Source organism: Pygoscelis adeliae, unplaced genomic scaffold (genome assembly GCF_000699105.1).
Source record: "Pygoscelis adeliae isolate BGI_AS28 unplaced genomic scaffold, ASM69910v1 Scaffold57, whole genome shotgun sequence".
NCBI lineage: Eukaryota > Metazoa > Chordata > Aves > Sphenisciformes > Spheniscidae > Pygoscelis > Pygoscelis adeliae.
Window position 1 is genome coordinate 16,041,519 of NW_008825615.1, and position 24,753 is coordinate 16,066,271.

General features: G+C 38.2%; 1 protein-coding gene across 1 annotated transcript in view; it reads right to left on the reverse strand.

Annotated features, from left to right (window-relative positions):
- The window catches only part of MCPH1 (microcephalin 1), a 183,353-nt gene extending 159,990 nt beyond the window's left edge, over nucleotides 1-23,363 (reverse strand). The window contains exon 1 of the mRNA XM_009333260.1: nucleotides 23,246-23,363. Within this exon, the coding sequence (XP_009331535.1) occupies nucleotides 23,246-23,363 (118 nt within the window). The remainder of the gene's footprint in view (nucleotides 1-23,245) is intronic.
- Nucleotides 23,364-24,753: the final 1,390 nt, after the last annotated feature.

Genomic DNA, 24,753 nt, shown 5'->3' on the forward strand with positions numbered 1-24,753 from the left:
TAGAAAATGAGATGGCATCTGCTGTTTTAAAGGATTTTTTTCTTTCAATCTCTGCAGTCTCTCTAGCTTAGTGGTTCCTAGAGAAGCAAAGCCAAAGAAGGGCAACATTCCTACCATTAGCACTAGTTCATGAAAATACATTTTGGTGATTTTAACTTTAAATGTTCTTTTCCAATATTAGAATGCTTTAGCTCATTTCATATTAAACCTTGACCTCATTAGGCATCATGGAAAGCTGCTTCTAACAGTTCTTTCAAAGAATTGAATTTGTAGCATCCATCTGTTTCCCGCGGTACCAAATTTTATTAAGTGACTTATATAACAGGTTAAGACAAAATTCTACCTTGAATGACTTAGAGTGTTGTTTCTCAAGCTCTTTAGTCCCCTTTTTTCTTCAGCAAATTAATAATTCCTTACAAGCCCTACCATAACACTGAAGACATATAAAAACGTGCTTTATGCTTTTCCTTGCTGTCCCATAGCAACTCCCTCATTAAGTCTATAGGCCTGTGCAGAGTTCTCCACCTTTGGTTTACTTGTATTCTGTTGTATCTGAGAACAGGTCAATACACTGCTGATTTTATTCATCCCAGTCCAATGACTGAGCCTGTTTAGTTTGTAACTTGGAGATGTTGTTTGTTTTTTTTTAACAGCCAAGGGCAAAGAAATACACCTATGACAAGATAGTTTTTCTTCTGTGTATTGCAGTCTTTTTGGATTTCTTAAATTAATGTCTAGAATATAGTGTAGGTTTCCAGGTGCCTTCGGATATGCAGCCTTAGGAAGTTTTTCAGGATGAAGATAATTTTCACTTGGGAAACTGTAAAAATGATACAATGACCTTCTTCGTTCTCCTGCCAGACCCTTTTATAGGCAGACATATATAGATCTCGTTAGGTATTACATTTTTGTCAAGTACTTCTTTTCTTCTGGTACTAATACATACACTGCATGGAAGCATGCTGACAAACTATAGAATTCATAGGTAAAATTACCCATTTTAATTTTTTAGTGGATAGTCTGCAGTATTAGTCTGCGGGTGAGCTGATTATAACAAAGATCCTGACTCTGCACTTTTTTGCAGTCTGCATAAAATACCTATGCTGTATTCAATAAGGAGAATGCTGCTAAAATTAGGACTAAAAATCCTGATTGTGTTGCCCCAAACACTGTAAAAAAATACTACAGTTAAATTTAAAAGTGAAAAAGCTAAACCCACCTGAGTGATAGGTGTTTCCTTTAGGAAAAGCTGAAGAGCCATGGGGATGCATCCCACATTAGCAAGCTGTATCTCATACATCTGCTACTTTCTCCTTTCCTGAGGACTTTGACAGGCTGCCTGTGCTAGCAGGTCTCGCTCACATCTCTGAGAACAGGACAAAGGAATTCCTGAGATCATTCCAGCCGATGCGTGATGCTGAGGTGTCCTCTGTCTAGCCACCAAATCCTACTTGCAAACACACACAGTAGAGCCAAGCAAATCTAATATGCTAGGTTCTTCCTTGTTTGAATATCTTCTTGCATTCATGTAGAAATAAACATTAAACAGTACAAAGGGAGTTCATGCTTAAATATACCTAAAGCAATTATGATTGTTTAACATCTTATTGTTAATGTCTGAAAAGAATACTATCAAAAACAGTACATACTTTTAAAGAAAAGGGCAGCAGTTTTTGTATAGAAACAACTAGATGGTGCTCCTCTGCTTTGGAATTGTCGGGGCTGCAAGACAGGTGAACTAGAGAAGGAGATATAATGTCTAGAAAAAACGTGTAATCGGAATCATCCTATTCATGTTTGTTACAGATGCCTAGAAACGTTTGCTGAGTTACAATTAAGGTTGTAGTTTAGCAAAGACAGAACAATTGCTTTGCAAAACATTACAGCCTTTTATTATTGTAAATTGAGTGCTTAGCAGGGTAATATGTATTGTAACATAAGTATAATACTTTGTAGCGTTCCTTTTAAAATACATTAAAAACGTATTTAAAAGGATTTACTCTAAGAGGTTTTAGCATATTAATTATGTGACTTTTTTAAAAGCAATCCTTGTTGCAATGACAGCCACAAAGAGAGGAAGAATCCTGCAACAGTGGCAACATCTGAATGAAGCCCAAAACTTAAACTATCTTTAAGTGAAATAGCAAATTCAAAAGGATGCCATCAACTTGACAATCACAACTGCAATTTAAAATTATGTAACTCCAAGTATCTCCTAAAATGCAGGCCGTTGTAAGAGGAGAGAACAGATTTTTTCTGTTTTCTGATAATTTACCATGTGCTCCTCATTATATGTTATATGAAATTCATGTTATGACTTGGGAGGTTGTGCTTACTTTCTCAGATTTTGCTAGGTATGGTATTTAGTGGCAACATTAACAGCCAAGATGAAAACCTGTTTTCATGGAGGGATATTCAAAGAGACTGATGGAAGGCAGTAGAAAGGGCCAGAGCTTCATGTTATTGTCTTAGTAAAGCACAAAACCCATTTTTTTTTTACATAGTAGAAAGATAAGAAAGTCTTTTGGAGGGCTAGAAAGAAAATCTTAAAGAGAAATTTGGAATGCATTTCTCAGTTGTTTTGTCAGAAGGCTGAAATGTTTTGAACAAGTGAACGAAAGTTACTGTGTCAGTGTAGGTATCTTAGGGCATGTAGAAAGTTATGGTAATGTGTTTGATCTGTTTGATCTGCCTCTTCCTCCTCTCAGTCACGTATATATGAAAATAATTTAGTCTGTATAAATTTTATAGCACTGAAAACTGCCTTATCTTTGTCATGTGTTGCCACTTATTTACATATCAATAATGAAATCTAAAGTTCCTGAAAATACTCTGAAGTATCATACATTGTATCTATTTATATTCTTGTAACATGAAGCAGCATTGCCACTTTTATGCTCTGGCATCATTTAATGTGCAGAGTTGTACAGAGCTTGTTATTTATCATACTGAAAGATAAATACAACCCCAGTATAAAACAGGAAAATAAGAAAATGCTACTGTATTGCTGCATGTGCTTGAGAAGTGTGTTATTTTCCAAAGGAAAAGTGTAGCTCTGTATAATTTTACTAAAAGCAGAAGATAGAAATATGGAATTTTTCAAGCTGCTACTAAGGCCGCTTCGTGTTTTTACCCATGACCATGTCAAGTAATCATGTTCTTAAATCAATCAAACTCAAATTTATATCATCTTTTCCTCAGCGACCCCACAGTAATGGTTTATAGTAATTTGTGATTAAGTAGTACATTAAGTTTTTCTAGCCATACTGGTCATTTGTCACTGCCAGATGTGGAGACTAAAGTGAATTTCAATCTTACAGACCCTTATCTTGGCACTGGGGTCCAGCATTTTTTTACAAGTTGAGAATCTGAGATATTGTGCTTAGAGCTTTGAAATTAGCACATAAAAACAGGCATTCCTTCTCTGGCCACTTGAGTACATTACCTGATGATCAGATGACTTCTTTATTAAGTCATTTATTTAATAACTAGGAGACTGTTCAACTGACCAGGTAGGCTTTACCCAGAACTCTTCTTCCACCTTTTCTGTGGTGACAGGATGCAGCAGGGCATTATCCAACTGCTCCCCTCACTCCAGACTTCTGCTGTGCTCTCTACCCCACTCTTAAGCTTCTGTTCCAGTCAGACCTGATCTTTTCCCCAGTTTCTTTGGTTAGTCCCAGATCTGTCTTTCTTTGCTTCTCAACTAGTCTTCCTGTTCCTCCTGTGCCTGCATTCCTACAGCCACGGCATGGTACGTGCCTTGCCCTGGTTCCCTCCAGTACCCCAGCTCTTCCTGAGATCTGTCCCACCGCCTCACACATGCCCTTTCCAGTTCCCTTCCCAATCTCAGCCCCAATGCCTTGCCAGCTAATTTTGTTCACTAACCCCTCTGGTTCTTTCCTTGTACCTACTTGCATCCTGTTCCCCCGGCTCTTGTTTTTCTCTCGGTCTTGCTGTGTCTTTGCCAACCCAGTTGTGGTTTCACTTTCTAGTTTCTACTGTTGTGAGGTTGTAGTTACCCACAGCAGTCCTAGTTCCAATTTTGTACGGCCTTCCCTCAGGTGAGGTTTTTTTTGGCCCTAATTCACTCTCTCATACCCATTTAGGCTCAGCTTGTTTCTTTTCCAGTTTTGAATGTCCACAGTTCCTCAGTGCTCAGTGAACACAGAGGAGAGCACTCCCGCTTTATGTACAGATGTACAGAATTTGCTCCTGGACTCCTTATGGCCCACAGCCATCCAAACTAGCAGCTGTGTAGAAAGTATTACTCTGCACTGGCTGAAGCAGGCTCACCCAGCAAAGAAAGCACCTACACCAAGCCAAAGCTGTTAAGATCAAAAGTTTTTACAGAGCATGTGTAAATGGCAACATCCTGAGACTTCCAACCTGGACAATTTTAGATATATTTCCATGAAGTTAGATAAGGCACATTTTAGAAACATGCCTTAAGTCAAAGCATTTGAGTACCAGATCTTTACAAGGCAAATAGCCCTCAGAATATTTTTCCCTTGAGTTTACAATATAACTTACCCTATATTTACCCTCAGGAGGAGCTGAATCAGCTTGACAAAGATTTTCCCAAAGAGTTTGGCCTCTGAACTAAAAAGTTTCAGTTGAAACTGATAAAATTTTGCAAGATTGTATGCAGCTAAATGCAGAATACTATAGTGGGAAATGTCAACCAACCTGAATAACAAGCAGTCCCACCAATCTTATCTATAAAAATGCAAGAAATTGCCAGATGTAGATAAGTAATTCAGCATACATGTATATGACTTTAGGCTTCTATCCCCCACTCTAATGTTACTTGTCTTCCTTGTCTTTAAACTGAAGATGTTGAACATTATCCGTTGAACAGTCTGACACTGGCCTCAGGGTTCAGTGGTAATACTAATATTGGAAAAGAATGATAAAGCTATAAATCACTTGGGACATCCTAGGAAGTGCATTCCCTAGTCATTATTTTGAAGTTCAGGACTAGAAGGTGTGAGTAACCATTTATTCTTTTTAATAAGAATTCTACTTTAATCTACATTCTACTTTAATCCATTTGGATATAACCTTAGGGTTCTTTTTCCCCCTCTTTTTCAGACCTAATGTTAATGAATTTAAGGTTTTGCACCCTAAGCTGTAATAACCATTCAGCAGCCACAGTTCCAAGCTTATACTGACAGAGGAGGGTGTTCATATTTCCCTAGTTTCCCTAGGCTTTCGTTATAGCTAATTGAAAGGCTCTTTCTATGGATGGTTCAGAGTTGGACCCTGATTAAACTGCTCTGTTTTTTCACTTGAGAACTTTCTTTTCTCCATTGATTTTAGAAAGAATCCATAGAGATTTTTCTCACAAAGCTTTTAAATTCACCTCTTACATGAGTAAGTCATCCCCTATTTGGTGTTGAGTGAATTCCATGTCATAATATGGTGATTGTCTAGGGCATATTAGAGATTATTTAAAATAGTAAGTAAATACTGGACAATGAGTTTGTTACCTCACGTTGATTGACTTAATTATTGGTCTACCCCAGTGATAAATCACTGAATATTTACAGCATTGTAATTGCCTTAGAGCATGCATAATAAGCAAAATAATCTTTTCTATCCTAAAAACTCCATGGAATTCAGTACAATTACTAAAAAAGTATCCCTAAATCTTTACAGGATTGAAATCTACTGCACTGTCATACTTCCTAAAGACAAAGGCACAACCTTTGAAACAGTATTCAATACTGAATCAATTGTTGAGCTTAAACACTTACCAATATTTTCATTTCAATGTTTTTATACCAAATGTTGCACTAAGGATACTGACATTTCAACATGTCTTTTTTTGCCTTTCTTTTTTGAATCCGAGGACATTCCTGTCACATGGATGCTGGTTATTCTGATGGTTTTGCTTTGTAAAAATTGTTCTGCATATCAAGCTATAATAGATATGCAATAGTTCGTGCAAAATTGCAGAAACAAGATATCTTTATTAAACATCTTTTCAATTCTAAGCAGAAAAAATTATTTCACATAGAAAGGGTAAAAACACTATTTGCTACTGATTTTGTCTTTGTAGATTCTTTGTACTGCATGAAAGGTCTTATGCACAGTCATAAGTTTATTGTTATTTATTTATGATTTTTATTTGCCATCTGTCTGTTCAGTCTTATCTGACTTGCATTTATTTATTTATTTATGCTCAAATGAATTATTATGGGATTGTTTTTAAATTTCTTTTGATCATGGCTTATCCAGGTCTTTTTCTCTTTTGATCATGAAGAGAAGTATAAAACAATCTATTTGTGAAATCCTTCCAAATAAAGATAAAACAGATACATATCCAAAACATCTTTCCCAATATGGAAAGCACAGAGGGAATGCATCGCCTCTCAAAGTTAACCTTGTACATATTCAAGGCATATAAATAGGAAAAAAAAAAAACAAACAACAGAGTAAGCAAAAAATCAGCTTCAAACTGTTGTCTAAAGGACCTTCAGGGTGATATAAAATGTTTTAGACTGGTGATGTGACGTGCTTAGGATGCACACACATAACATCTATATTTTTATTATAGTGCTGTGTAAACAAGTTTCATTAGATGTTTGGTTAACTTGTCTTACAGTCTAGCAGAAATTTTTTTTTTCTGCTTTAAGTTCTGACTTACAAGGAATCTGATCCTGCAGTTTGTACCCAAGCAAATTTTGAATGTATATTTCTTGTCTTCATAAGTATCCTAGAATGAGGGTCTAAACGTTTGCTACACAAATGGAATGATTAAATGGTAAATAAAAGTAAGAAAAAAAGACTACTTTTTTAAAGTAAGAAAACGTTAATATTGAAATATTAACATTATTTTTTCTCCTTTACTCGTTAGTTTAGGATTCCAGCTAATGGTCAAAGAGAGAGAAATGGACACAGAATAAATCCATGTTCTGCTTTTATCTTTGTCTTCCCAACCACAGGGATTCTTTCTGATTTAGTTTAATATCATCATACATCTCCTAAAGTTCAAAATTCAAACTTACATCAAAGAAGCCTTCCTTATCTGCACAAGTACTTTTGCCATGTTTTTATGTCAGTCCAATTATTTGATCTACTATTATATAAAGACATAGTATAAAGCAGGACATTGGGGGGTATTTACAATGACTAACTTCAGGCACAGGAGGCTAATTTGTCTAGGCTTCCTCAGTATTTGGTAGAGGTCCCTTTATGAAATACTTCAGAGTAGCAGCCTAATTTAGTTTGGTCTGAGGTGCCTTCTAGAGAAAAATGTTCTCCCTCTACTGTATACAACAAGCCTAGAGAAGTAACATTCCTTGCTTAAAGTCTTGTGACTCCTGTATAGCCTGCCCCACCCTCTGTCCATACTTGCTTATTTGAGATTAGGTTTCCTAATCTATACTTTAACAAGGGCTAGACTTTCAAAAATCTTGAAAACCCAAAATTCACTTTGATGAACATTTACAGGTGTTATATCTTCTTAACAGCCTACCCGCCTTGGTATACATGACTGTATATATATTTAGGGCCCAACTATGACACATGGATTTTTTTAAATTGTCGTATATATATTAGATGTTCATTATAATAAGTATATACATTATATAATCCATATTGTCTATATTGCCTATATTACATATCTTATGCAAATGTTAAGCACCACTTAGTCTTCATATTTAGACTCTAGCAGGTCCTGCATGACTAACCTGATCTCCTTCTATGACAAGGTGACCCGCTTAGTGGATGAGGGAAAGGCTGTGGATGTGGTCTACCTGGACTTCAGTAAGGCCTTTGACACCATTTCCCACAGCATTCTCCTGGAGAAACTGGCTGCTCATGGCTTGGATGGGCATACTCTTCCCTGGGTAAACAACTGTCTGGATGGCCGGGCCCAAAGAGTTGTGGTGAATGGAGTTCAATCCAGTTGGTGGCTGGTGACAAGCAGTGTTCCCCAGGGCTCAGTATTGGGGCCAGTTCTGTTTAATATCTTTATCGAGGATCTGGACGAGGGGATCGAGTGCACCCTCAGTAAGTTTGCAGATGACACCAAGTTGGGCGGCAGTGTTGATCTGCTCGAGGGTAGGAAGGCTCTGCAGAGGCATCTGGACAGGCTGGATCAATAGGCTGAGGCCAACTGTATGAGGTTCCACAAGGCCAAGTGCTGGGTCCTACATGTTGTTGTCACAACAACCCCATGCAGCGCTACAGCCTTGGGGAAGAGTGGCTGGAAAGCTGCCTGGTGGAAAAGGACCTGGGGGTATTGTCGATAGACGGCTGAATATGAAGCGGCAGTGTGCCCAGGTGGCCAAGAAGTCCAATAGCGTCCTGGCTTGTATCAGAAATAGTATGGCCAGCAGGACTAGGGAAGTGATCGTGCCCCTGTACTCGGCACTGGTGAGGCTGCACCTTGAATACTGTGTTCAGTTTTGGGCCCCTCACTAGAAAAAAGACATTGAGGTGCTGGAGCGTGTCCAAAGAAGAGTAACGAAGCTGGTGAAGGGTATAGAGCACAAGTCTTATGAGGAGCAGCTGAGGGAACTGGGGTTGTTTAGCCTGGAGAAAAGGGAGCTCAGGGAGACCTTATCAGTCTCTACACCTACCTGAAAGGAGGTTGTAGCGAGGTGGGTCTTGGGCTCTTCTAAATAACAAACAGTAGGACAAAGGGAAGTGGTCTCAAGTTGCATGAGGGGAGGTTTCGATTGGATATTAGGAAAAACTTCTTCACAGAAAGGGTTGTCAAGCATTGGAACAGGCTGCCCAGGGAAGTGGTTGAGTGACCATCCCTGGAGGTATTTAAAAGACATGTAGATGTGGTGGACTTGGCAGTGTTAGGTTAATGGTTGGACTCGATGATCTTAAAGGTCTTTTCCAACCTAAACAATTCTATGATTCATGATTCTATGATTCTATAGTCTTCTAATTTCAGCTCACATTTTTGAAGAGCTGAGTAGATGGTGATTAATGATTCTATCTCTACTCTGTACTATTATCACTATAGTGAAAGTATGGACATCGCATAGTAGAAGTTGCATAAATGCATAAGTATTTCAAAAAGTAAGTAGCTGCTTCCCCAAGTTTTCAGTTTTTGTTTGAAAATGCCTCCCATGGGATCCTGCCAAGCAGATTCCTGACAAGCTGAAATTTGGTCTCCTTAGGTCTAGGGTTGTGATTCTACTGTTTGTCATGCTCACTTTTCTCAGAATTTTAAACTCCATAATCTTAAGGTCACTGCAGCCCAGGCTGCCCTTGACCTTCACATCCTTTGCCAATTCTTAGTTATGTGAGAGTAATAGGTCCGGCAGAGCATCTCCCTAGTCAGTTGATCCCCTTCATCAGGAGAAACTCAACTTCTTGTCAACACACTCCTGAAATCTCCCAGATTGTTTGCACCCAGCTGTATGTCCTCGCAGCAGATATCAGAGTGGCTGAAGTCCCCATGTGTACCAGGGCATGTGAAAGTGATGTGTCTAAAGAAGCTTTCATCTTCTTGTATTCCTGATCAAGTGATATGTAACAGACTCATACCACAGTGTCGCCCGAGTTGGTCTGTCCTTTGATGTAAAAAAATTGGACAAAAAGCCATTTCAGCACTTAGTCATGGGAGCTGTCCCACCCCATTTCTCTATCCCAGTGATATCACTTCTCTACAGATATGTGAGAACTTGTAATTCCTCTTGACATTTCCCACCCTGCATCTGTTTGTGTAAAGGTCCTTGATACAGGCCTCCACTCATGCTGCACTTAGCGGCAGAGTACAAGAACCTCCTCCTTCATGTTTTCCCTTGGACACATCCTCATCTTCCCCCGGGCTTTCACTTCTCTTCAGGTTATAGTAACTCTAGTTACGTATTTAGTCATGGACCAGAAGGGGAAAATGTTGTTCTTTAGATGAAAGCAATAAAGAGAGAATTAAAATAGCACATTCGTGCTCCCATGCAGTAAAGCAAGCATATGGGCCCTGATGCAGCTACAGTTACATAAGCACACATATTCCTGTAAAGAGTTTGACTGTGTGGTGCAGAATATCTGAAAATACTTAAAACATTGGAAAATTCATAGTAAGGTATAGAATCTCTGCTTTGGAGAGGGATTTGTAAACTGTGCTATCACCGTTCATATTGCCACACACTAAGATATGTATCTATCCTTGGAAAAGTCCGAGGTTTTGAATAAGGCAATAGTTCATGAGGGATTTATCCCCTTCAAAGTATTAAATTCTGAAAATATATACAGTTCAGGATTAAACTTCTAAATTGTGAGAAGTACTTGGTTCAATGCTTGATATACCAAGGCGCTACAAATGCTCTTTCAATTCAGTGTTTATTTGTGACATGTCTCCTGGCATGATATTATTACCTGGCAGTCTTTGAAAGCTGTTATTGTGCTTGTACTCTGAGCAGGAGAACTAGAGTAACTGTGCTTTTAGAGTAGACCTCAGGAGAGGCTATGCACTGAATTTGAGTACCCGCTCAAATCCCACCTCATCTATCAAAACAGTCTCTAAATGAGTGTAAAGGTCAGACAGGGTTTTTTTTTTGCTTCTGCGTGCAGGGGTTGTTTTCATTCTGTGCACGTTTATGGGTATATCCTTGAGTCTTCTGTGTATCTGATGTGTCTCCATGTAACCTTCTTTCTTACTTACATCAACAGAAAAAAAAATGCTTCTTTGTTTTACAGACCTTGGTTTAACATGCTAGGCCAGTTCTCACTTATCTCACTTCTGTCCAGATCAGCGAGTCAGACAAAGGACTCATCCATCATAATTCTGAAGCCAGATTCCTGTTTGGTATGAAACCATTAAAGCTGCAGAAAAAAAAATGTGACCTAAGGACCTCAACCTTTCCCTTCCATAAAGTCAGAATACCCTTCTCCAAGCACCTGTCCCAGCTGCCCTCATAGGAATAGCAGAGCATGGAAGAGGCGAGGGTAGGCTCTGACAGATTGTTGGCTGCCATGACATTTGGCAGAAGCCAGAATAAATCACTCAATCTCTGATCAGGAGAAATTAGGTTAGCTTAGGAAAATGACAGCAGAAAACAGAAAGGCACTTCCATCTTCAGCTGAACAAAGTACAAATTCAGAATATCCTTTCCCTTTTTCTCAGCATTACAAACAAAACTAGGATTATTTTTTTTCAGTATAGCATATTGGGAGGGATTGTCTTCCACAAGCTTGTTGCACTTGGCTGTGGGGACCATGGGAGAAAAAGGCTTGTGAACATGGGTTAGTGCTCAAATAATTCTCCAGTTTCAGTTTCATCTCTTCAAGTCTATTTTCTTTATTTCCTGGGTTTTCCTGAGGCATGTGTTTCTCTGTTTATGTACAGTGACTTCTTCTGTCCTCTTGCCTACGCTGCCTACATAACAGCATTTTCCCTCTTATGTTTTGTGCTTTGACCTCTCAAGCCCTTCACCTCCTCCAAATGTGTTGTTTCTGCATCAAGAGAGAGAGCAGCACAACCACTGGGAAAAAAAGCAGTTAGTTCTTCAAAGAACTAGACTGCAGCCTCAGTCCCAAACCTGGGTACATATTTCTGGGTATGAAAGAAAAGCAGATGAAGGGCTGGTGAGGTTTTTTGGGCTGTTGTTAAGGCAGAAAACTGGGAGGAGAAAAGAGGGGCGCTACCAAGGAAGCACCAGGTATAGCCTGAACCATTCTTGGGAATGTGGTCCTGAGAAAAGCAGCTTTTGGGACCGAGAACTCCAGGGCAGAGCTGTAAACTAAGAGGCTTATTTCTTTCTGTGTTCACAGAAAAAGGATTTTGTATTTTTTTAATGTTGATGTAAAAAAACAAGATCGCATTATCAGCGTCTCCTCACACAAACAACCTGCCAGCCCCAAAGTTTGGCTAACTGCTTAGGTCAAAAAGGGGTAACAGTATATGTTTATGTAGAGTGAATAATACATGAATCCCTTGCTCTCCAAGTGTGATACCGTGTTCTTTAGAATGCCATTCATTAATCTATATGGCACAAACAGTGGGAGCAGGTCAATGCGGTTAAAAATAATTAAGAATTGATTAGCACCTGAGAAGCCAAATGAAAAGACACATTTTCCTCCAATGACTGGAATTGTTGAATTAATCGATAAACCCAAGAATCTTTCTTTGAGTTCAAATTCTGTTGCTCCTCACAATTACTGAGATTTTTTTTTTCTAGAATTTAATGTTGGCATGTATTGGTGACATCGCATAGTGCCTTAGGTCCCTTAGCCTTTGTAGTGCTAAGGGCCTTCTCTTTCCATTTCTGTTGTCCGCTTTTCGCTTGCAGCTCTGTAAACTTTCAACCAGGTTGCTGGACACCTCCTAGGGGAGGATGCTTGCCTGCGAACTCCCATCACTTCTCTTCTCAGTTGGCCGCTGGGGAGTCTTCCCTTCCCCTTTCCCTTTCTCTGTCTCTCCTCCCATCCCCTTTTGTTTTCAATTTTCCCCAAAAGTATCTTATGCTGTTGTTTGCTATATGCCTTTGATACAGACCCTACTAATCTTTGTGCATGTGAACCTGTCAGAAAAAACCCCAAACATTAACTTTAGAAAAAGAAACAAAAATAGTCTTTCATTTACCCATTATAAAGCATTTAATTGAAGAGGAATTTTCATGAGAAATGCAAAAGTACATCTGTAAGTTTTTACAGTGTCTTAATGTCTTTTAATCCATTCCAACAGAAGCTCGAGGCACATATGCTTTTTTGTGGAGTATTAATATTTGGTATAAAGTATTCCTCGAACATGAGTCCTGAAGACCTCTAACCAGTGGCAAGTGCTTTCCACAACTAGTTCTAGCTTCCTAGAGTGACTTTGCAAAATAAGCGTTCATGTCATTTGCTTCCAAACATTATCTGTCCTTGTAAGTACAGTGTCAAGGACTGAATTAAGGATTTTCAAGAGAAGATTAGTAAGGCAGTCCTTTGTGTTAAGTTTGTCTGCCATCCCCCTCAGGAGTGGATCCCATCATAATTTGTTGCATTTTTTCTAAATAACTTGTATGAATATCCATCCCACATCTGGCATAAATCACACAATCTATGTAATTTTTTGCATCATATAACAAATATGATGGGGTGCATCAAACACAGTATAACCAGCCGGTCAAAAGAGGTGATTATCCCACTGTATTCAGCCTTGGTGTGGCCTCCCCTGGAGTACTGTGTGCAGTTCTGGGCCCCACAATTTAAGAAGGATGTGACGGTCCTTGAATGTGTCCAGAGGAGGGCAACAAAGCTGGTGAAAAGGCTGGAAGGAATGTGAGGAGCGGCTAAGGACTTCGGGCTTGTCTAGTCTGGAGAAAAGGAGGCTGAGGGGTGAACTCATTGCTCTCTACAGCTTCCTGAGGAGGGGAAGCAGAGAGGGAGGTGCTGAGCTCTTCTCCCTGGTATCCAGTGACAGGACGCGTGGGAACGGTTCAAAGCTGTGCCAGGGGAGGTTTAGACTGGACATGAGGAAGCATTTCTTTACCGAGAGGATGGTCAGACACTGGAACAGGCTTCCTAGAGAGGTGGTCGATGCCCCAAGCCTGTCAGTGTTTAAGAGGCATTTGGACAATGCCCTTAATAATTTGCTTTAACTTTTGGTCATCCCTGAAGTGGTCAGGCAGTTGGACTAGATGATCGTTGTAGGTCCCTTCCAACTGAAATAGTCTATTCTGTTCTATTCTATTCTATTCTATTCTATTCTATTCTATTCTATTCTATTCTATTCTATTCTATTCTATCCTATCCTACTCTACTCTAAATGTTGCTATCAACAGTAATTCTGTACTTCATTTGCACTTCAGATGTTTCCACTGGCTTTCGTTTAAGGTCTAAACACATACTTTCGTAAGTCTGCCATATACCACAGATGATGATGTGGTTGTAATATCCATCTTATATTTCTGTTACTCCACTTTGCCCATAAAGTTCTGCTGGGATTTCTTTTAACATTCTAAGCTACTGATTAGTTTTAAGATGCACTTTCTCTTTTGAAAAGCAGGGGAAAAAATATCTTGCTAGAGAAATATTTCATTCTTCCTGCTTCCACCACAAATGCTGAATTTCTTTCAATATGGCCTGAAGCCCAGGAAAGGCAATATTCTGTAATGTACCAGTGACAGGATTAAGATCCAGTATTTCGTGATCCATCGGTGTAGAAATGGGAGCTGTATACCATTGGCAGGGCAGATCATTGGAAAGGAAATGGAATGTGTGCAGTACTTTCTATCAATCATGTCATTGCTGAAATATCAGACCTTGCACTTGTCATATTATGTGTGAAAAAGCAATTTATATTTAATTATTACATTTCTACAATGTCTTAGAGATCGTTTCACTCTTCTTTAGATGTCTGCACAGTTATACTCCTGTTATTAGAGGATTTATTTTACTGGTGGAGAAAGATGAAAGTGACACTAATAATATTTCTTAAATACAAAAAATATTTACATAGTCTTTTTTGGTAAAGTCTAAGAAATACAGAGGATGTCTGACAGATGATGGAGATATTATGTTGTCATTTGTTTGACACACATAAATTTAAGGCCAAAATTGCTAGATCATGTAGTTGCTCATAACAGGTCATTGCATTTCACATTGTTTTTCTAAGGCACATCTTTTGAAAATAGATCAAATCTGTAACTGAAGCTTTTTGTCAGTAATGGGAAAATTCAATGGTTACACATTCTCATCACTGAAATTTTGTGCCTTAGCTTTCACATGAATATCTGTGGATTCAACTCCAAGCCACTGGTTCCTGCTTTGCTCTCTCCCGCTAGATTAAATAGCCTTAGCACCTGGTGTTTTCTCCATGCAAATGCACTTACGTTCTGTAATCATCTCATAGCTTCATCTTTTTGATAAAACTGGATGGATCTATTTTGCCCCTCACTGAAAGGCATTTTCTACAACCCTCAAATTCTGTATTCTTTTCTATGCTGCTGAATTTTCAACAACTTTTTCTAGACGTAACTGCTAGACCTAGATGCAATCTCCTTGGATTATTCTCACCAGTACTCTGTAGAGCACAATGATAGCAATGCACCAGGAATTTATGTTTAGTTGCTAGTCTACTATGATTCTTAGATGCTTTTTAGTCACTGCTTTTCAGGATACAGTCTGCCATACTTGTAGGTTTTACGTCTATTCTTGGTTTCTACAAATATAACTTTGCATTTTGCATTACTAAATTATATGCTGTTTAAATAGAGGCCAAACTTAGCAAGTGAGACAGATTGTTCTGCATGATTCCTTTTCCTTATCATTATTTATCACTCTACTAACTGTATCGTCATGTGCAATAATTTTTAACTAGCTTGCTGATGAAAATGTTGAATAGAATCACGCCTTGAATCAGTTCCTTTGGGACTGCCTGAAAAACATTCCTGGTCAATGGAAAACTTTTCAGTGACAACAGTTCTTGAAGATATTTCAGTAAGGTAGCATCTTATACTGGTTGTTAACCAAATTTCCCTTGGGTCCAAGTTCTCAGCCTTCCTTGTCTGTCAATCATTTAGCTTGATCACAGGGATGGTCCAGCTCCACTTCAGAGGCTCTCTTGAATTTCCAGGTTGAATCTGACTTTGCTTGCTTAGTAAGTTCATACATTTTCAAAAGGTATTTCAAGCTCACTTGCATATGCAAGCTTTGAGTATTAAAAATTTCCAGATAACAATGCTTTCTCACATTTTTGCACGCTACTTCATCTCTCTTCATCTCTCTGATTCCACTCCCTGAAATATAAAAAAAAAAAAAGAAAAGAAAAGCTGCCCCATAACCTGGGTGGCTTTGCTGGCAGGTACAATGTATAATACAGACCAGAAAGGGCAGTGTGCATCCTTTTCGGTGACTTCAAGGTCAGCCCAAGATTCAGTGTATATACTATCCATAGTAGCTTTTAACCTATTTACCATTTACTAATCACAGTGTAATGCAGTGCACATCAGGTGCTTTCCAAGTCTATATATTGTTTATAATTCCATTCATCAGTCTTACGAAAGAATGAAATCACTTTTGTTTGATGAGATCTGTATTCTGTAAAATCAAAATTCCTGATGTTAATTGTATTCCTATCTTAAGTTTTTGGAGAAATCCTTTATCAGCATTTCTGGGTTTCTCCACAATTTCGCTTGGTTTTGATGACAACCTAGTTATTCAGATGCCTAAAACATTTATTTCTCTAAAGACATTACCTGAGATGATCACATATTTATTCTTCTGAAATTTCCCTACTGCCCTAGTGTTTGTTATGTGAACATAAATCATACTAGGTTTGCCAACTAACCAGTTTAAGAGTCCTGACTATAAGCCATGCCAATGTAAAGCTCTTTATCACTCTTAGATGATTTGGAAAGTAATGGAAATTCAATACATTCTGTCTGATCTTCATCTGAGCATTCAGCACACCACCATTTGGGAAGATATTATTTAAAATGAAGAATAGCGAAAATAGATAGAAATACTGGAGAACTGGCTAAAGACAATATGACAACATGTTGGTTGATAGAAGAACTGTGATGGAAAGAGATTGCCTATAGGCTTCCTCAAGGATTGGTTTTGGAGGTTGATCTCATATAATAGTTTAATTAATGATCTTGGCAGAAGTAGTAGGAATGTGGTAATGAAATTTGCTGATGACAGAATTTGGGAAGTATTATCAATACAAAGAAGAAATTGGATGACCTCAAGGACTGCAGCAATAGAATAGTATTACATTTAATAATGAAAAGTGCCAGGTCATGCATTTAGGGACTAATAACAAGAATTTCTTCCAGAAGCTGGGAGCTGATCAGTTGGAAATGACAACAAAGGAGAATGATCTGGGTCAGCTGGGGTATGACAATAGGGCAAGTCAGTGAAAAGGGCAGGTAACCCAAGGATGTATCTGGTAAAGTATTTCCAGCAGAGAAAGGTGAGTATTAGTGCCATTGTACAGTGCACTGGCAAGAGCCTCCTTTGGAATCCTTTTAAACAGCTGAAACCAAGATGCTTGTACAAAATATTTTTATTTCAGTGAATCAGCATTTTTTGACAAAACCCTTGCTTTGGATTCGGAATTTTTCACGTGAAACTTCTGCAGGACTGGGCTTTTGGTTTAAAAGGAGGGAGGAACTAACATGGTGTCAGGCTTCCTGACATCATCATATTTCAAAGGAAGATTGCCATACAGTTTTGAACTGTGATTACATATCCAATAAAGAGTGATGAGACACTGATGAAATGTTGCAACACAACATGGGCATTTTGCTTTATGTGATAGAACTCCACAGGTAGCACTCACAACACTATTCACATTGTTCCAGAGGGATGAAAAAAACCCTCCTACATGCCTTTACAGCTGAGCTGGCAGGTAGCTTTATTACTTCCTCACAGCTGTATATTGAGTTTTTTAGCCATGGGATTTACTCCATCATTGGGCTAGAATACATTTTTGTGTGTGTGTGTGATTGTGCATGGGAGGATGGATTGAGCAGCATATCTTTAGAAAGAACAAAATAAAATAAAGTACTAGTGAGGGCTGTATCGTTCGATTTCTGACACCCATTCAAAGGCTTCACAACTCCAGCTGAAGTTTTTAATTTTCTGCTTTCAAAAAATGATGTTTCAGATGCAGTATTTTTAATGCTTATCACTGAGTTCCTGGCTCTCCACTCCTAACATGAGCCAAAGAGAAATAGATATGCCAGATATATGCCTTTGCCTGCTCCCTAACACATCTGTCCTTGTAAATTCGTGAAGTACAGGGAAATGAAGGGCAAATGAAAGCAATAGCTAATGCAGTTTTTGTGTAAATGGTCACAACAGATATTTGATACATGACAGTGAAAGAGTCTTACAGCAAAAGAGGCAAGGAAAGAGAAACACTGGTAATTCTGAATTAAAAATATCTTTGCAATATTTAAAACTCCCCAGAGTTATTTTGGTTAGCAACTACAGAAGATGTAAATCAGGGATGAGAAGTAATCCGAAAGAGGAAGCAATACTTTCGCAAGAGGTTTAAGAAAACCATTCACAAAATTCTTTGCTACTGATAGGTCAGTTGAGGAATATGCATTTCAAGTGAAACTCAGTTAACTAACTGATGTATTCACTGAGCTTTCAGCTTGTATTCAGCCTGCATTCAGTTTGCATTCACTGAGCAGCTTATAGAGAAAGTATAGCTTTGATTCATCCAAAAGGTTAACTTATCCACTGTTGTCCACACTTTTCTTAGAGGCTTCATTGCCTGGATAATTTTGTCAAAGTATGCAACTATAAGTGATCCAGCCATTCTGCCTCTGTTTATCCATGTGCAAAGGGGGAGCCATCGGAGATGGCTTTCTGGGTGAGAAGAGGGTTCTGCTGTGCCTGCAGATGCCTTCTCCTCCTGCCTTGGACCACGGCACCTAAAGGAACACAGTGGATAGACATTGGAGGCATTCTCAACTAAACCTAAAGAACTCAGTTTGGAAAAGACGCTATAGCATATTCATAAGGCAAAAATTGCCTTTTCCTGTACCCCAGAGAAGTACCTTGCTAAGAAGCACTGCTACCACAGCTTCATTTGGGTTTCATACTAGGGAGAAAGGTGTGTGACAGAAACTCCCATTTGTCAGTGGAATGAGGCCAGCAGAGAGTGTGTTGCAACCTTTTTGCTGATACCTTGGGAGCCATCCCAGCTGATGTTGGGAATGTATCAGTGAGTGTCATTACCAGCTCCAAAGGAAGAGTCTTGACCAAAACAACCATATTGGTATCTTAACCTTCTGTATATCCAATCAGTCCCACAGAGTGTGAAGAAAGAAATTGGTTTGTCTTGAATACTGTGTATCAGAACTAATCACACTATTAGCACTTGATTTCTTTTTCAATTATTCTCCCATCTTGCTTAAATTGTTTATTACAAATTTGCAAATTAACTTGTTTGACCAGCAAAAGAAAAATGAGAAACACCTTTGGAAAAGTTTAAAACAACCCTCACTGGCATTTGCAATAGTATGCTATTCAAATAGCTGCTGGCTAGGAGGGGAAAGGGAAATGTGACAAGATAAGGTGACGGGGGAGACTAGCAGCAAGAAAGAAAGATTTGCTGTTTGCAGACTTGACTGGTTGATTTAACCAGAAAACTAATAACCATCTCCTAACCCTCAAGGAGAAGGTATTGCAGCATCATGCATCACAAACGCTGCTTTTGGAAATCAATAACTCGGAAGCAATAACATGTGACTATTGGAACTTCCACGATTTTGAAGTAGTTTTGCATTCTCCTTTTATCTGTGATACTTTTCACCACAATTGCTTCTATCTTTCCCCCCCAATTAGTGTGTAGGCAAGTGGACAGATTGTATTGAGTTAAATAATGTCCTAATCATAACTCCGTTAGCGTGATCATTAAAATGATGCATAATATCACAAGTTCAGGTTTATAGTTTTGCCCGATGACATACAAGAGGGAACTGAACAACTGTGCATGGTTTACTGTGCTGAGCGTGTGAATAAAATCATAAACATGCCATAAATTTAGCATGTATGTTTACATCTGTATGGTGCTTTCTGATTCAGGTTATGACCACTGCAGAGGATTATGTTTTCAATGTTTTGCTCTGCCAAATTCCAGAAAGCAACTATTTTATTGGTGGTAAGTTATTTACTGAAGTTTATGCCAGTTCCTCTTTGTGGCCAGACTGAAAATAATATTTATACAGGCAAGAAAAAGAAGACATTTGGTACATAAGACAGAGTAGTATTTGCCATCAGGGTATTGCGAGCATGAAGAAAACCTCAACAAAATTGAATATTAATTTTTATTGGGTGGTAATTAAAATAACTTTTTTGCATACTTTCTGCTCTCTGAGATAGTTAAGCAGAGAATCTTGTTTTCCTGGAGTCATTCAGGCATAACGTAGGCAAAGCTCCAAGGAGATGAAGCCTCTCATTTTGGCAGATGTTTTAGCAAACAGCATTCCTGATGAAACTTCTGGAGGACTTTTTCAGTCTAATACAATGACTATCTTACCTCATGTGTTTACATTCTTCTTTTCTTAAATATTTCTGCCATCATGCAAACCCGAGACTTAGCTGTATTTAACAAATTTGATGTCTGTAGACAATAATACATTGAGGTTGGTGCCATACCATTATTTTTTCAATATTTTTGCTATATCATCACAAAGTTAAAGGTCCACCACAGCTGGAATTTCTTGTAATATTGTGTTCCAAATAATTCCACCATTCCACCACAGCTGGAATTTCTTGTAATATTGTGTTCCAAATAAAGAGTGTTGACATACCCTGATATTTTTAATGTAACAGAGATTTTCAAGATTTTCATGACTTTTAATATTGAAAAATTGTTCAGGTTGCATACAGAACCATATCTACATGCTTTCTTGATGTTCTGTCCCAATTTTAGGAAGCAAACTTCTTTCATCTTCATCTTGTTGTGTAAAAAGTATTATGAATTACCTAAGAGAGATGCTTTTATCTAAACCTTTTGGAAGTGCTTGTAGATATAAGCAGGCCTTTCCTATTATAGCTTGAATAAAGCAAATAAAATGCACTTGACTACAAAGCACATCTGTGCTTTGCATTCTGAGTGGAGTACAAAGCTCAGTATACCTATGTATTATAAAATCAAAATCAAGTCACGATGAAGTTGGGGTTTAGTATAGGATCAACAATGTTTTCTTCTCTTTTTTTTTTATATTCTTGCACAGTTCCAAGCACAATGGTTTTCTGGTCCAAGTGTGGGGTCCCCAAATGCTACCATAATAAATAAAAGACAAAAACTGTTATTCTTCCCATTGATCATTCCTCTCTAATGCTGCCCTCAAATATTATTTTAACTTTATGCTTTCTGTAAAGAATGCTTGATATTTAGAGTGCTCCATTTAGGAAAAAAGCAAACAATGAATCTGTTCTATTATTTCTGTAGAACAATCTTTATAACATACATGCAAAGTAAGACTCTTGGGAAGTAAGCATTGTGGCACATCCTGCTTCTTGTTTTGTACCACCATATGGCTGATACACATTAATGTTATAAAATAAATTGCTCTGGTAAGCTCCATAGTTATTTAATTATGGTATTTTCTTCAGTGCAAGCTGAGACAGGTAATATTGTACAGAAATAGTTCTGCACATCATTTTTTGCACCTTTTTTTCCCAATTTATACCCAATTTTCTTTTATGCAGGTGTGGCGCTGTTTTCAGGGAAGAATATTTAGCATGAATCTCAGCAAGTGGGCTTATACAGTGAGTTAATGAATTTTTAAACACTCTAAACAATGACTGTATTAAATGAGGTCTTAATGTTCCAAGTCATTTGATATGAATGTGGGATAACCATTGTGGAAAAATTCAGATTCTTATGGTGTAGCTCTGTGTTAGATAAACAAAATAATTGTTTTTAAAATACCTCTTCATTCCTTTGTTTCTTCTGCCTTGCTATCTTGAACTTTTTTCCCCTTCATATTATGTAGATTTGCCTGACCTAAGTCAAATGATTACCGTAAAAAGACTTTTAATGACTCATCTGTATTACCAGCTTAGTGGATGGCATTCTTCTTTCTGGGTAGATACTGATCAAAAGCCTTGGTGGAGCGTTATGAAGTACTGCTCTTCTCCTACGAATGCCTCTCTTCTTGATGTTCCTCACAAAAATTACTATTTTTTGTCATACGTTATCTTCCTATCTGCACATAGGAATGCTAGTCATAATCTGCGTGTCAGGTAGTTTATAAACCCAGATCAAAAAAATACTTCCTAAGCAATTTACAGTCTGTGCACAGGACAGGAGAAAGGATGCTTAAAATGTGTGAGCATAAAGACACGATGAAATATTGATTAGCATGATTGACAGTGTTCTTAGCTGTAAATCAAAGTTTCAACAAGTGACTTGAAGGAGGAGAAAGAAAGTCTTTGCAAATGCTTAGTGAAAATTCTACATGAATTTGGCATGGGACAAGGTGAAAATGTTGTTAGAAAATTGAGTAAGTGGACAGTGGAGGCTGACCTCATGGAACAAATGGAGGTGAAAGTTAGAATTTCCAAACTGTATGAGAGCTGTTAGGTCAGGAACAGGCTGGAGCTTGAAAGGGAAGCATATCCTATGCTTGAGGTCTTAGAAAAATACAAGAACAAAGAAGGGTAGTCAGTTATCAGTGTGACACTGGTAGTGTTCAAGCCATAATTGGTCTGGCTTTTACTTTTGTTTGTAGGCAATATTACAAACTGGTATAGGGTGAGACAACATGCAGTTTCAGTTGTATTCTCAGTGGACTGTATGTCTGAAGAGTTTGCAAACGCTACAGAAACCACTTAAAGCAAGGTGTTGCTTCCAGAAACAGACTGCAGGTAATATTTCTGGGGGAAAAAAAAAACCCTATCCTGTGAGTAGCTACTTCAAATAAATGTTTATATTTATTTGAAAACATTTCTATGGGACTTGGTTCAGTCATCTGGAGAATAATGTATGAAAGCTTGGACCAGAGCTATACTAACTTTTTGATGTAGCTGCTGTTATGTTAAGCATAAAAGTGGATATAAAACACATATTTAATTTTCTGCAAATGGATCTAAAAAAAAAAAAAATCACAGTGCCAGTTACTGTTGCAGATCTGTGGCTTGCTACTGGAGAAATATTTTAAAACAGAAAAATGTCATTTTGGTTTATTGTGTAACTTCGACGTTACAAATGGAAATAACGTAACATATCTGACTTTAGTATTATGGAACATTTTAACCATGAAAGTTTGAGGAGACCGTATTAGGAGACATATCCCTGAACAGGTTCAAAAAACTGTCACCAGTATCTGCACTCACATAATACAGGGGCTACGGATTTTTCAAGTCTAGGCTTGAGGTGTACTGGCAAAGTAATTAGCTGTCTTTCTCAGTGCTCAGGAGAGAGCTAAAGCAGTGGTCTGCTGCTTGTGCCTGCTGTCTTTGTTTTCCCTGTTCCCTCCATGTTCATTTTTGGCAAACCAGGGGTTTGTCTTACGTTTAGAATTCTTAGCAGTTCTTCAATAAAGGCTGCTACTGCAGTCAGTGAGACCAAGCCTAGAGATCAGCTAGGCACAATTGTGTCAATAGGTACTTTTGTTTTCTCAGCACTGAGGATTTCTTTGAGCTTCACAGAATGTGAAGCAAATCTGCTTCCTTCCCTGAAGAAAGGAATGTATATGTATATGTATTTTGAATAGTCCGAGATCTACTCTGAAAGCAACTAATACATAACTTTTTATTTCGGAAAATTTGTATGCTCAGAAAATAAACTCCTGATTATCCTTGATACTTTGCAGTTCACCTGCTGCACTCTCTTCCTTTCCATGATGTTCTGAATCCTTTGCATGTTTTTGATTTCCTTCTTGCTGCTCCTTCCTGCCTCCAGCATTTGGAAATCCCATGTTCATTGTCTGCCCCATAGCCCTTGGGGAGGAAGGAATCAGAACTTTAGTTACTTAAGGAGGATCAGAGACAGGCATGAGGAAGATCAGAGACAGAGACTGGCTTCAAGGGGCATGTGGATGCGAGAGGTGGAGTGAATGGGGTAAGCAGTTGGAGGCAGTTGTGGCAAGAAAACATACATGCATATAGTGTCAGTGGAAGAAAGCTTTTATGTATTGAAACTGAGTGTTCAGTGAATGATGAATGAGTTACATTGAATAAATACATAGAATGAATGCAAGCAGGATAAGCAAGAGCTTCATATGCAAATTAATGTAAGTATCCATATATAAGAATATAATGAGGTTAATTGCAATCTTGTAGATAGACAATATACAGACACTTAAATCTTTTCCCCAAATTTGGCCTGTATACTGCTACACTCTGTTGGTGTCAGAAGTGATTAATTTATGTTTATTAAGTGCTTTTGGATAGGGAGAGCTGTGTGATACAACTGGCCATTAGCCATCTCTTCTTGTACTCTCATGGGGCCTCAGGAAGTCAGGTATGGAAGAAGTGTAATCCAAAGTCATCCTTGTTCTAAAAATACTTCTCCAGGGGTTTCTGCATGATAATACTCTAGACAAGATTCTGTGGCAGAGAATGAATTCTGGATTATTTATTATTGGGAGTTCTGGGAGGGCAAACAGGGCACAGTTCGCCTGTTCATCACTTATCCATTGTACGTGCCAATGTTTTTCAACATAATTCTTCACATTTCAGAGTGGTCAAAGAGCAGGTGATCATATCAGTTTGTGCAGGACTAGAATCATATGCAAGCTATGACTGGTCAGCCAAACCCTATCTTACTGTTTCTGATTCACTCTGAAGCATATAAACAGCATCCACTTCTACTGCCACTGAAGACAATTATTGTTTTGGCACCAAACTAAAATACATGGATTTTATGGATGCAGAAATGGCTTTCTGTGGGCATTTATATAGATGAAGCTTTGCTTACCCAAATGTTCAGAAAAGGCAGTTGTAAAAGCAATGTGAACTTACGTGAAGCAGAATTTAATTTCTAAATAGCACCATTTTTCTGTATTTCAAGCTAAAACTCTACAATTTTACGTACCTAAGAGGGAGGCAGGGTACTCAGTACCTGACTGGAACCAGTCTCTCCATTGGGAGCAAGAATCCCATATGAACAATACAGCCCTGGATCAGCCTTCCTTTTAGCTGGTGCAATAGGATGACTCTACTTTACAGCAAAATGAACTACTTGCTGATGCACTGGAATGACAAGATATATTAATGATTTTATATCAGCAATGTAAAATTCATTGTGTTAATTGATTACCAAAGGTAATGTTATTACTGCCATGATTAAATTATGACTTTGCATCATATCTGGGATTTCACAAT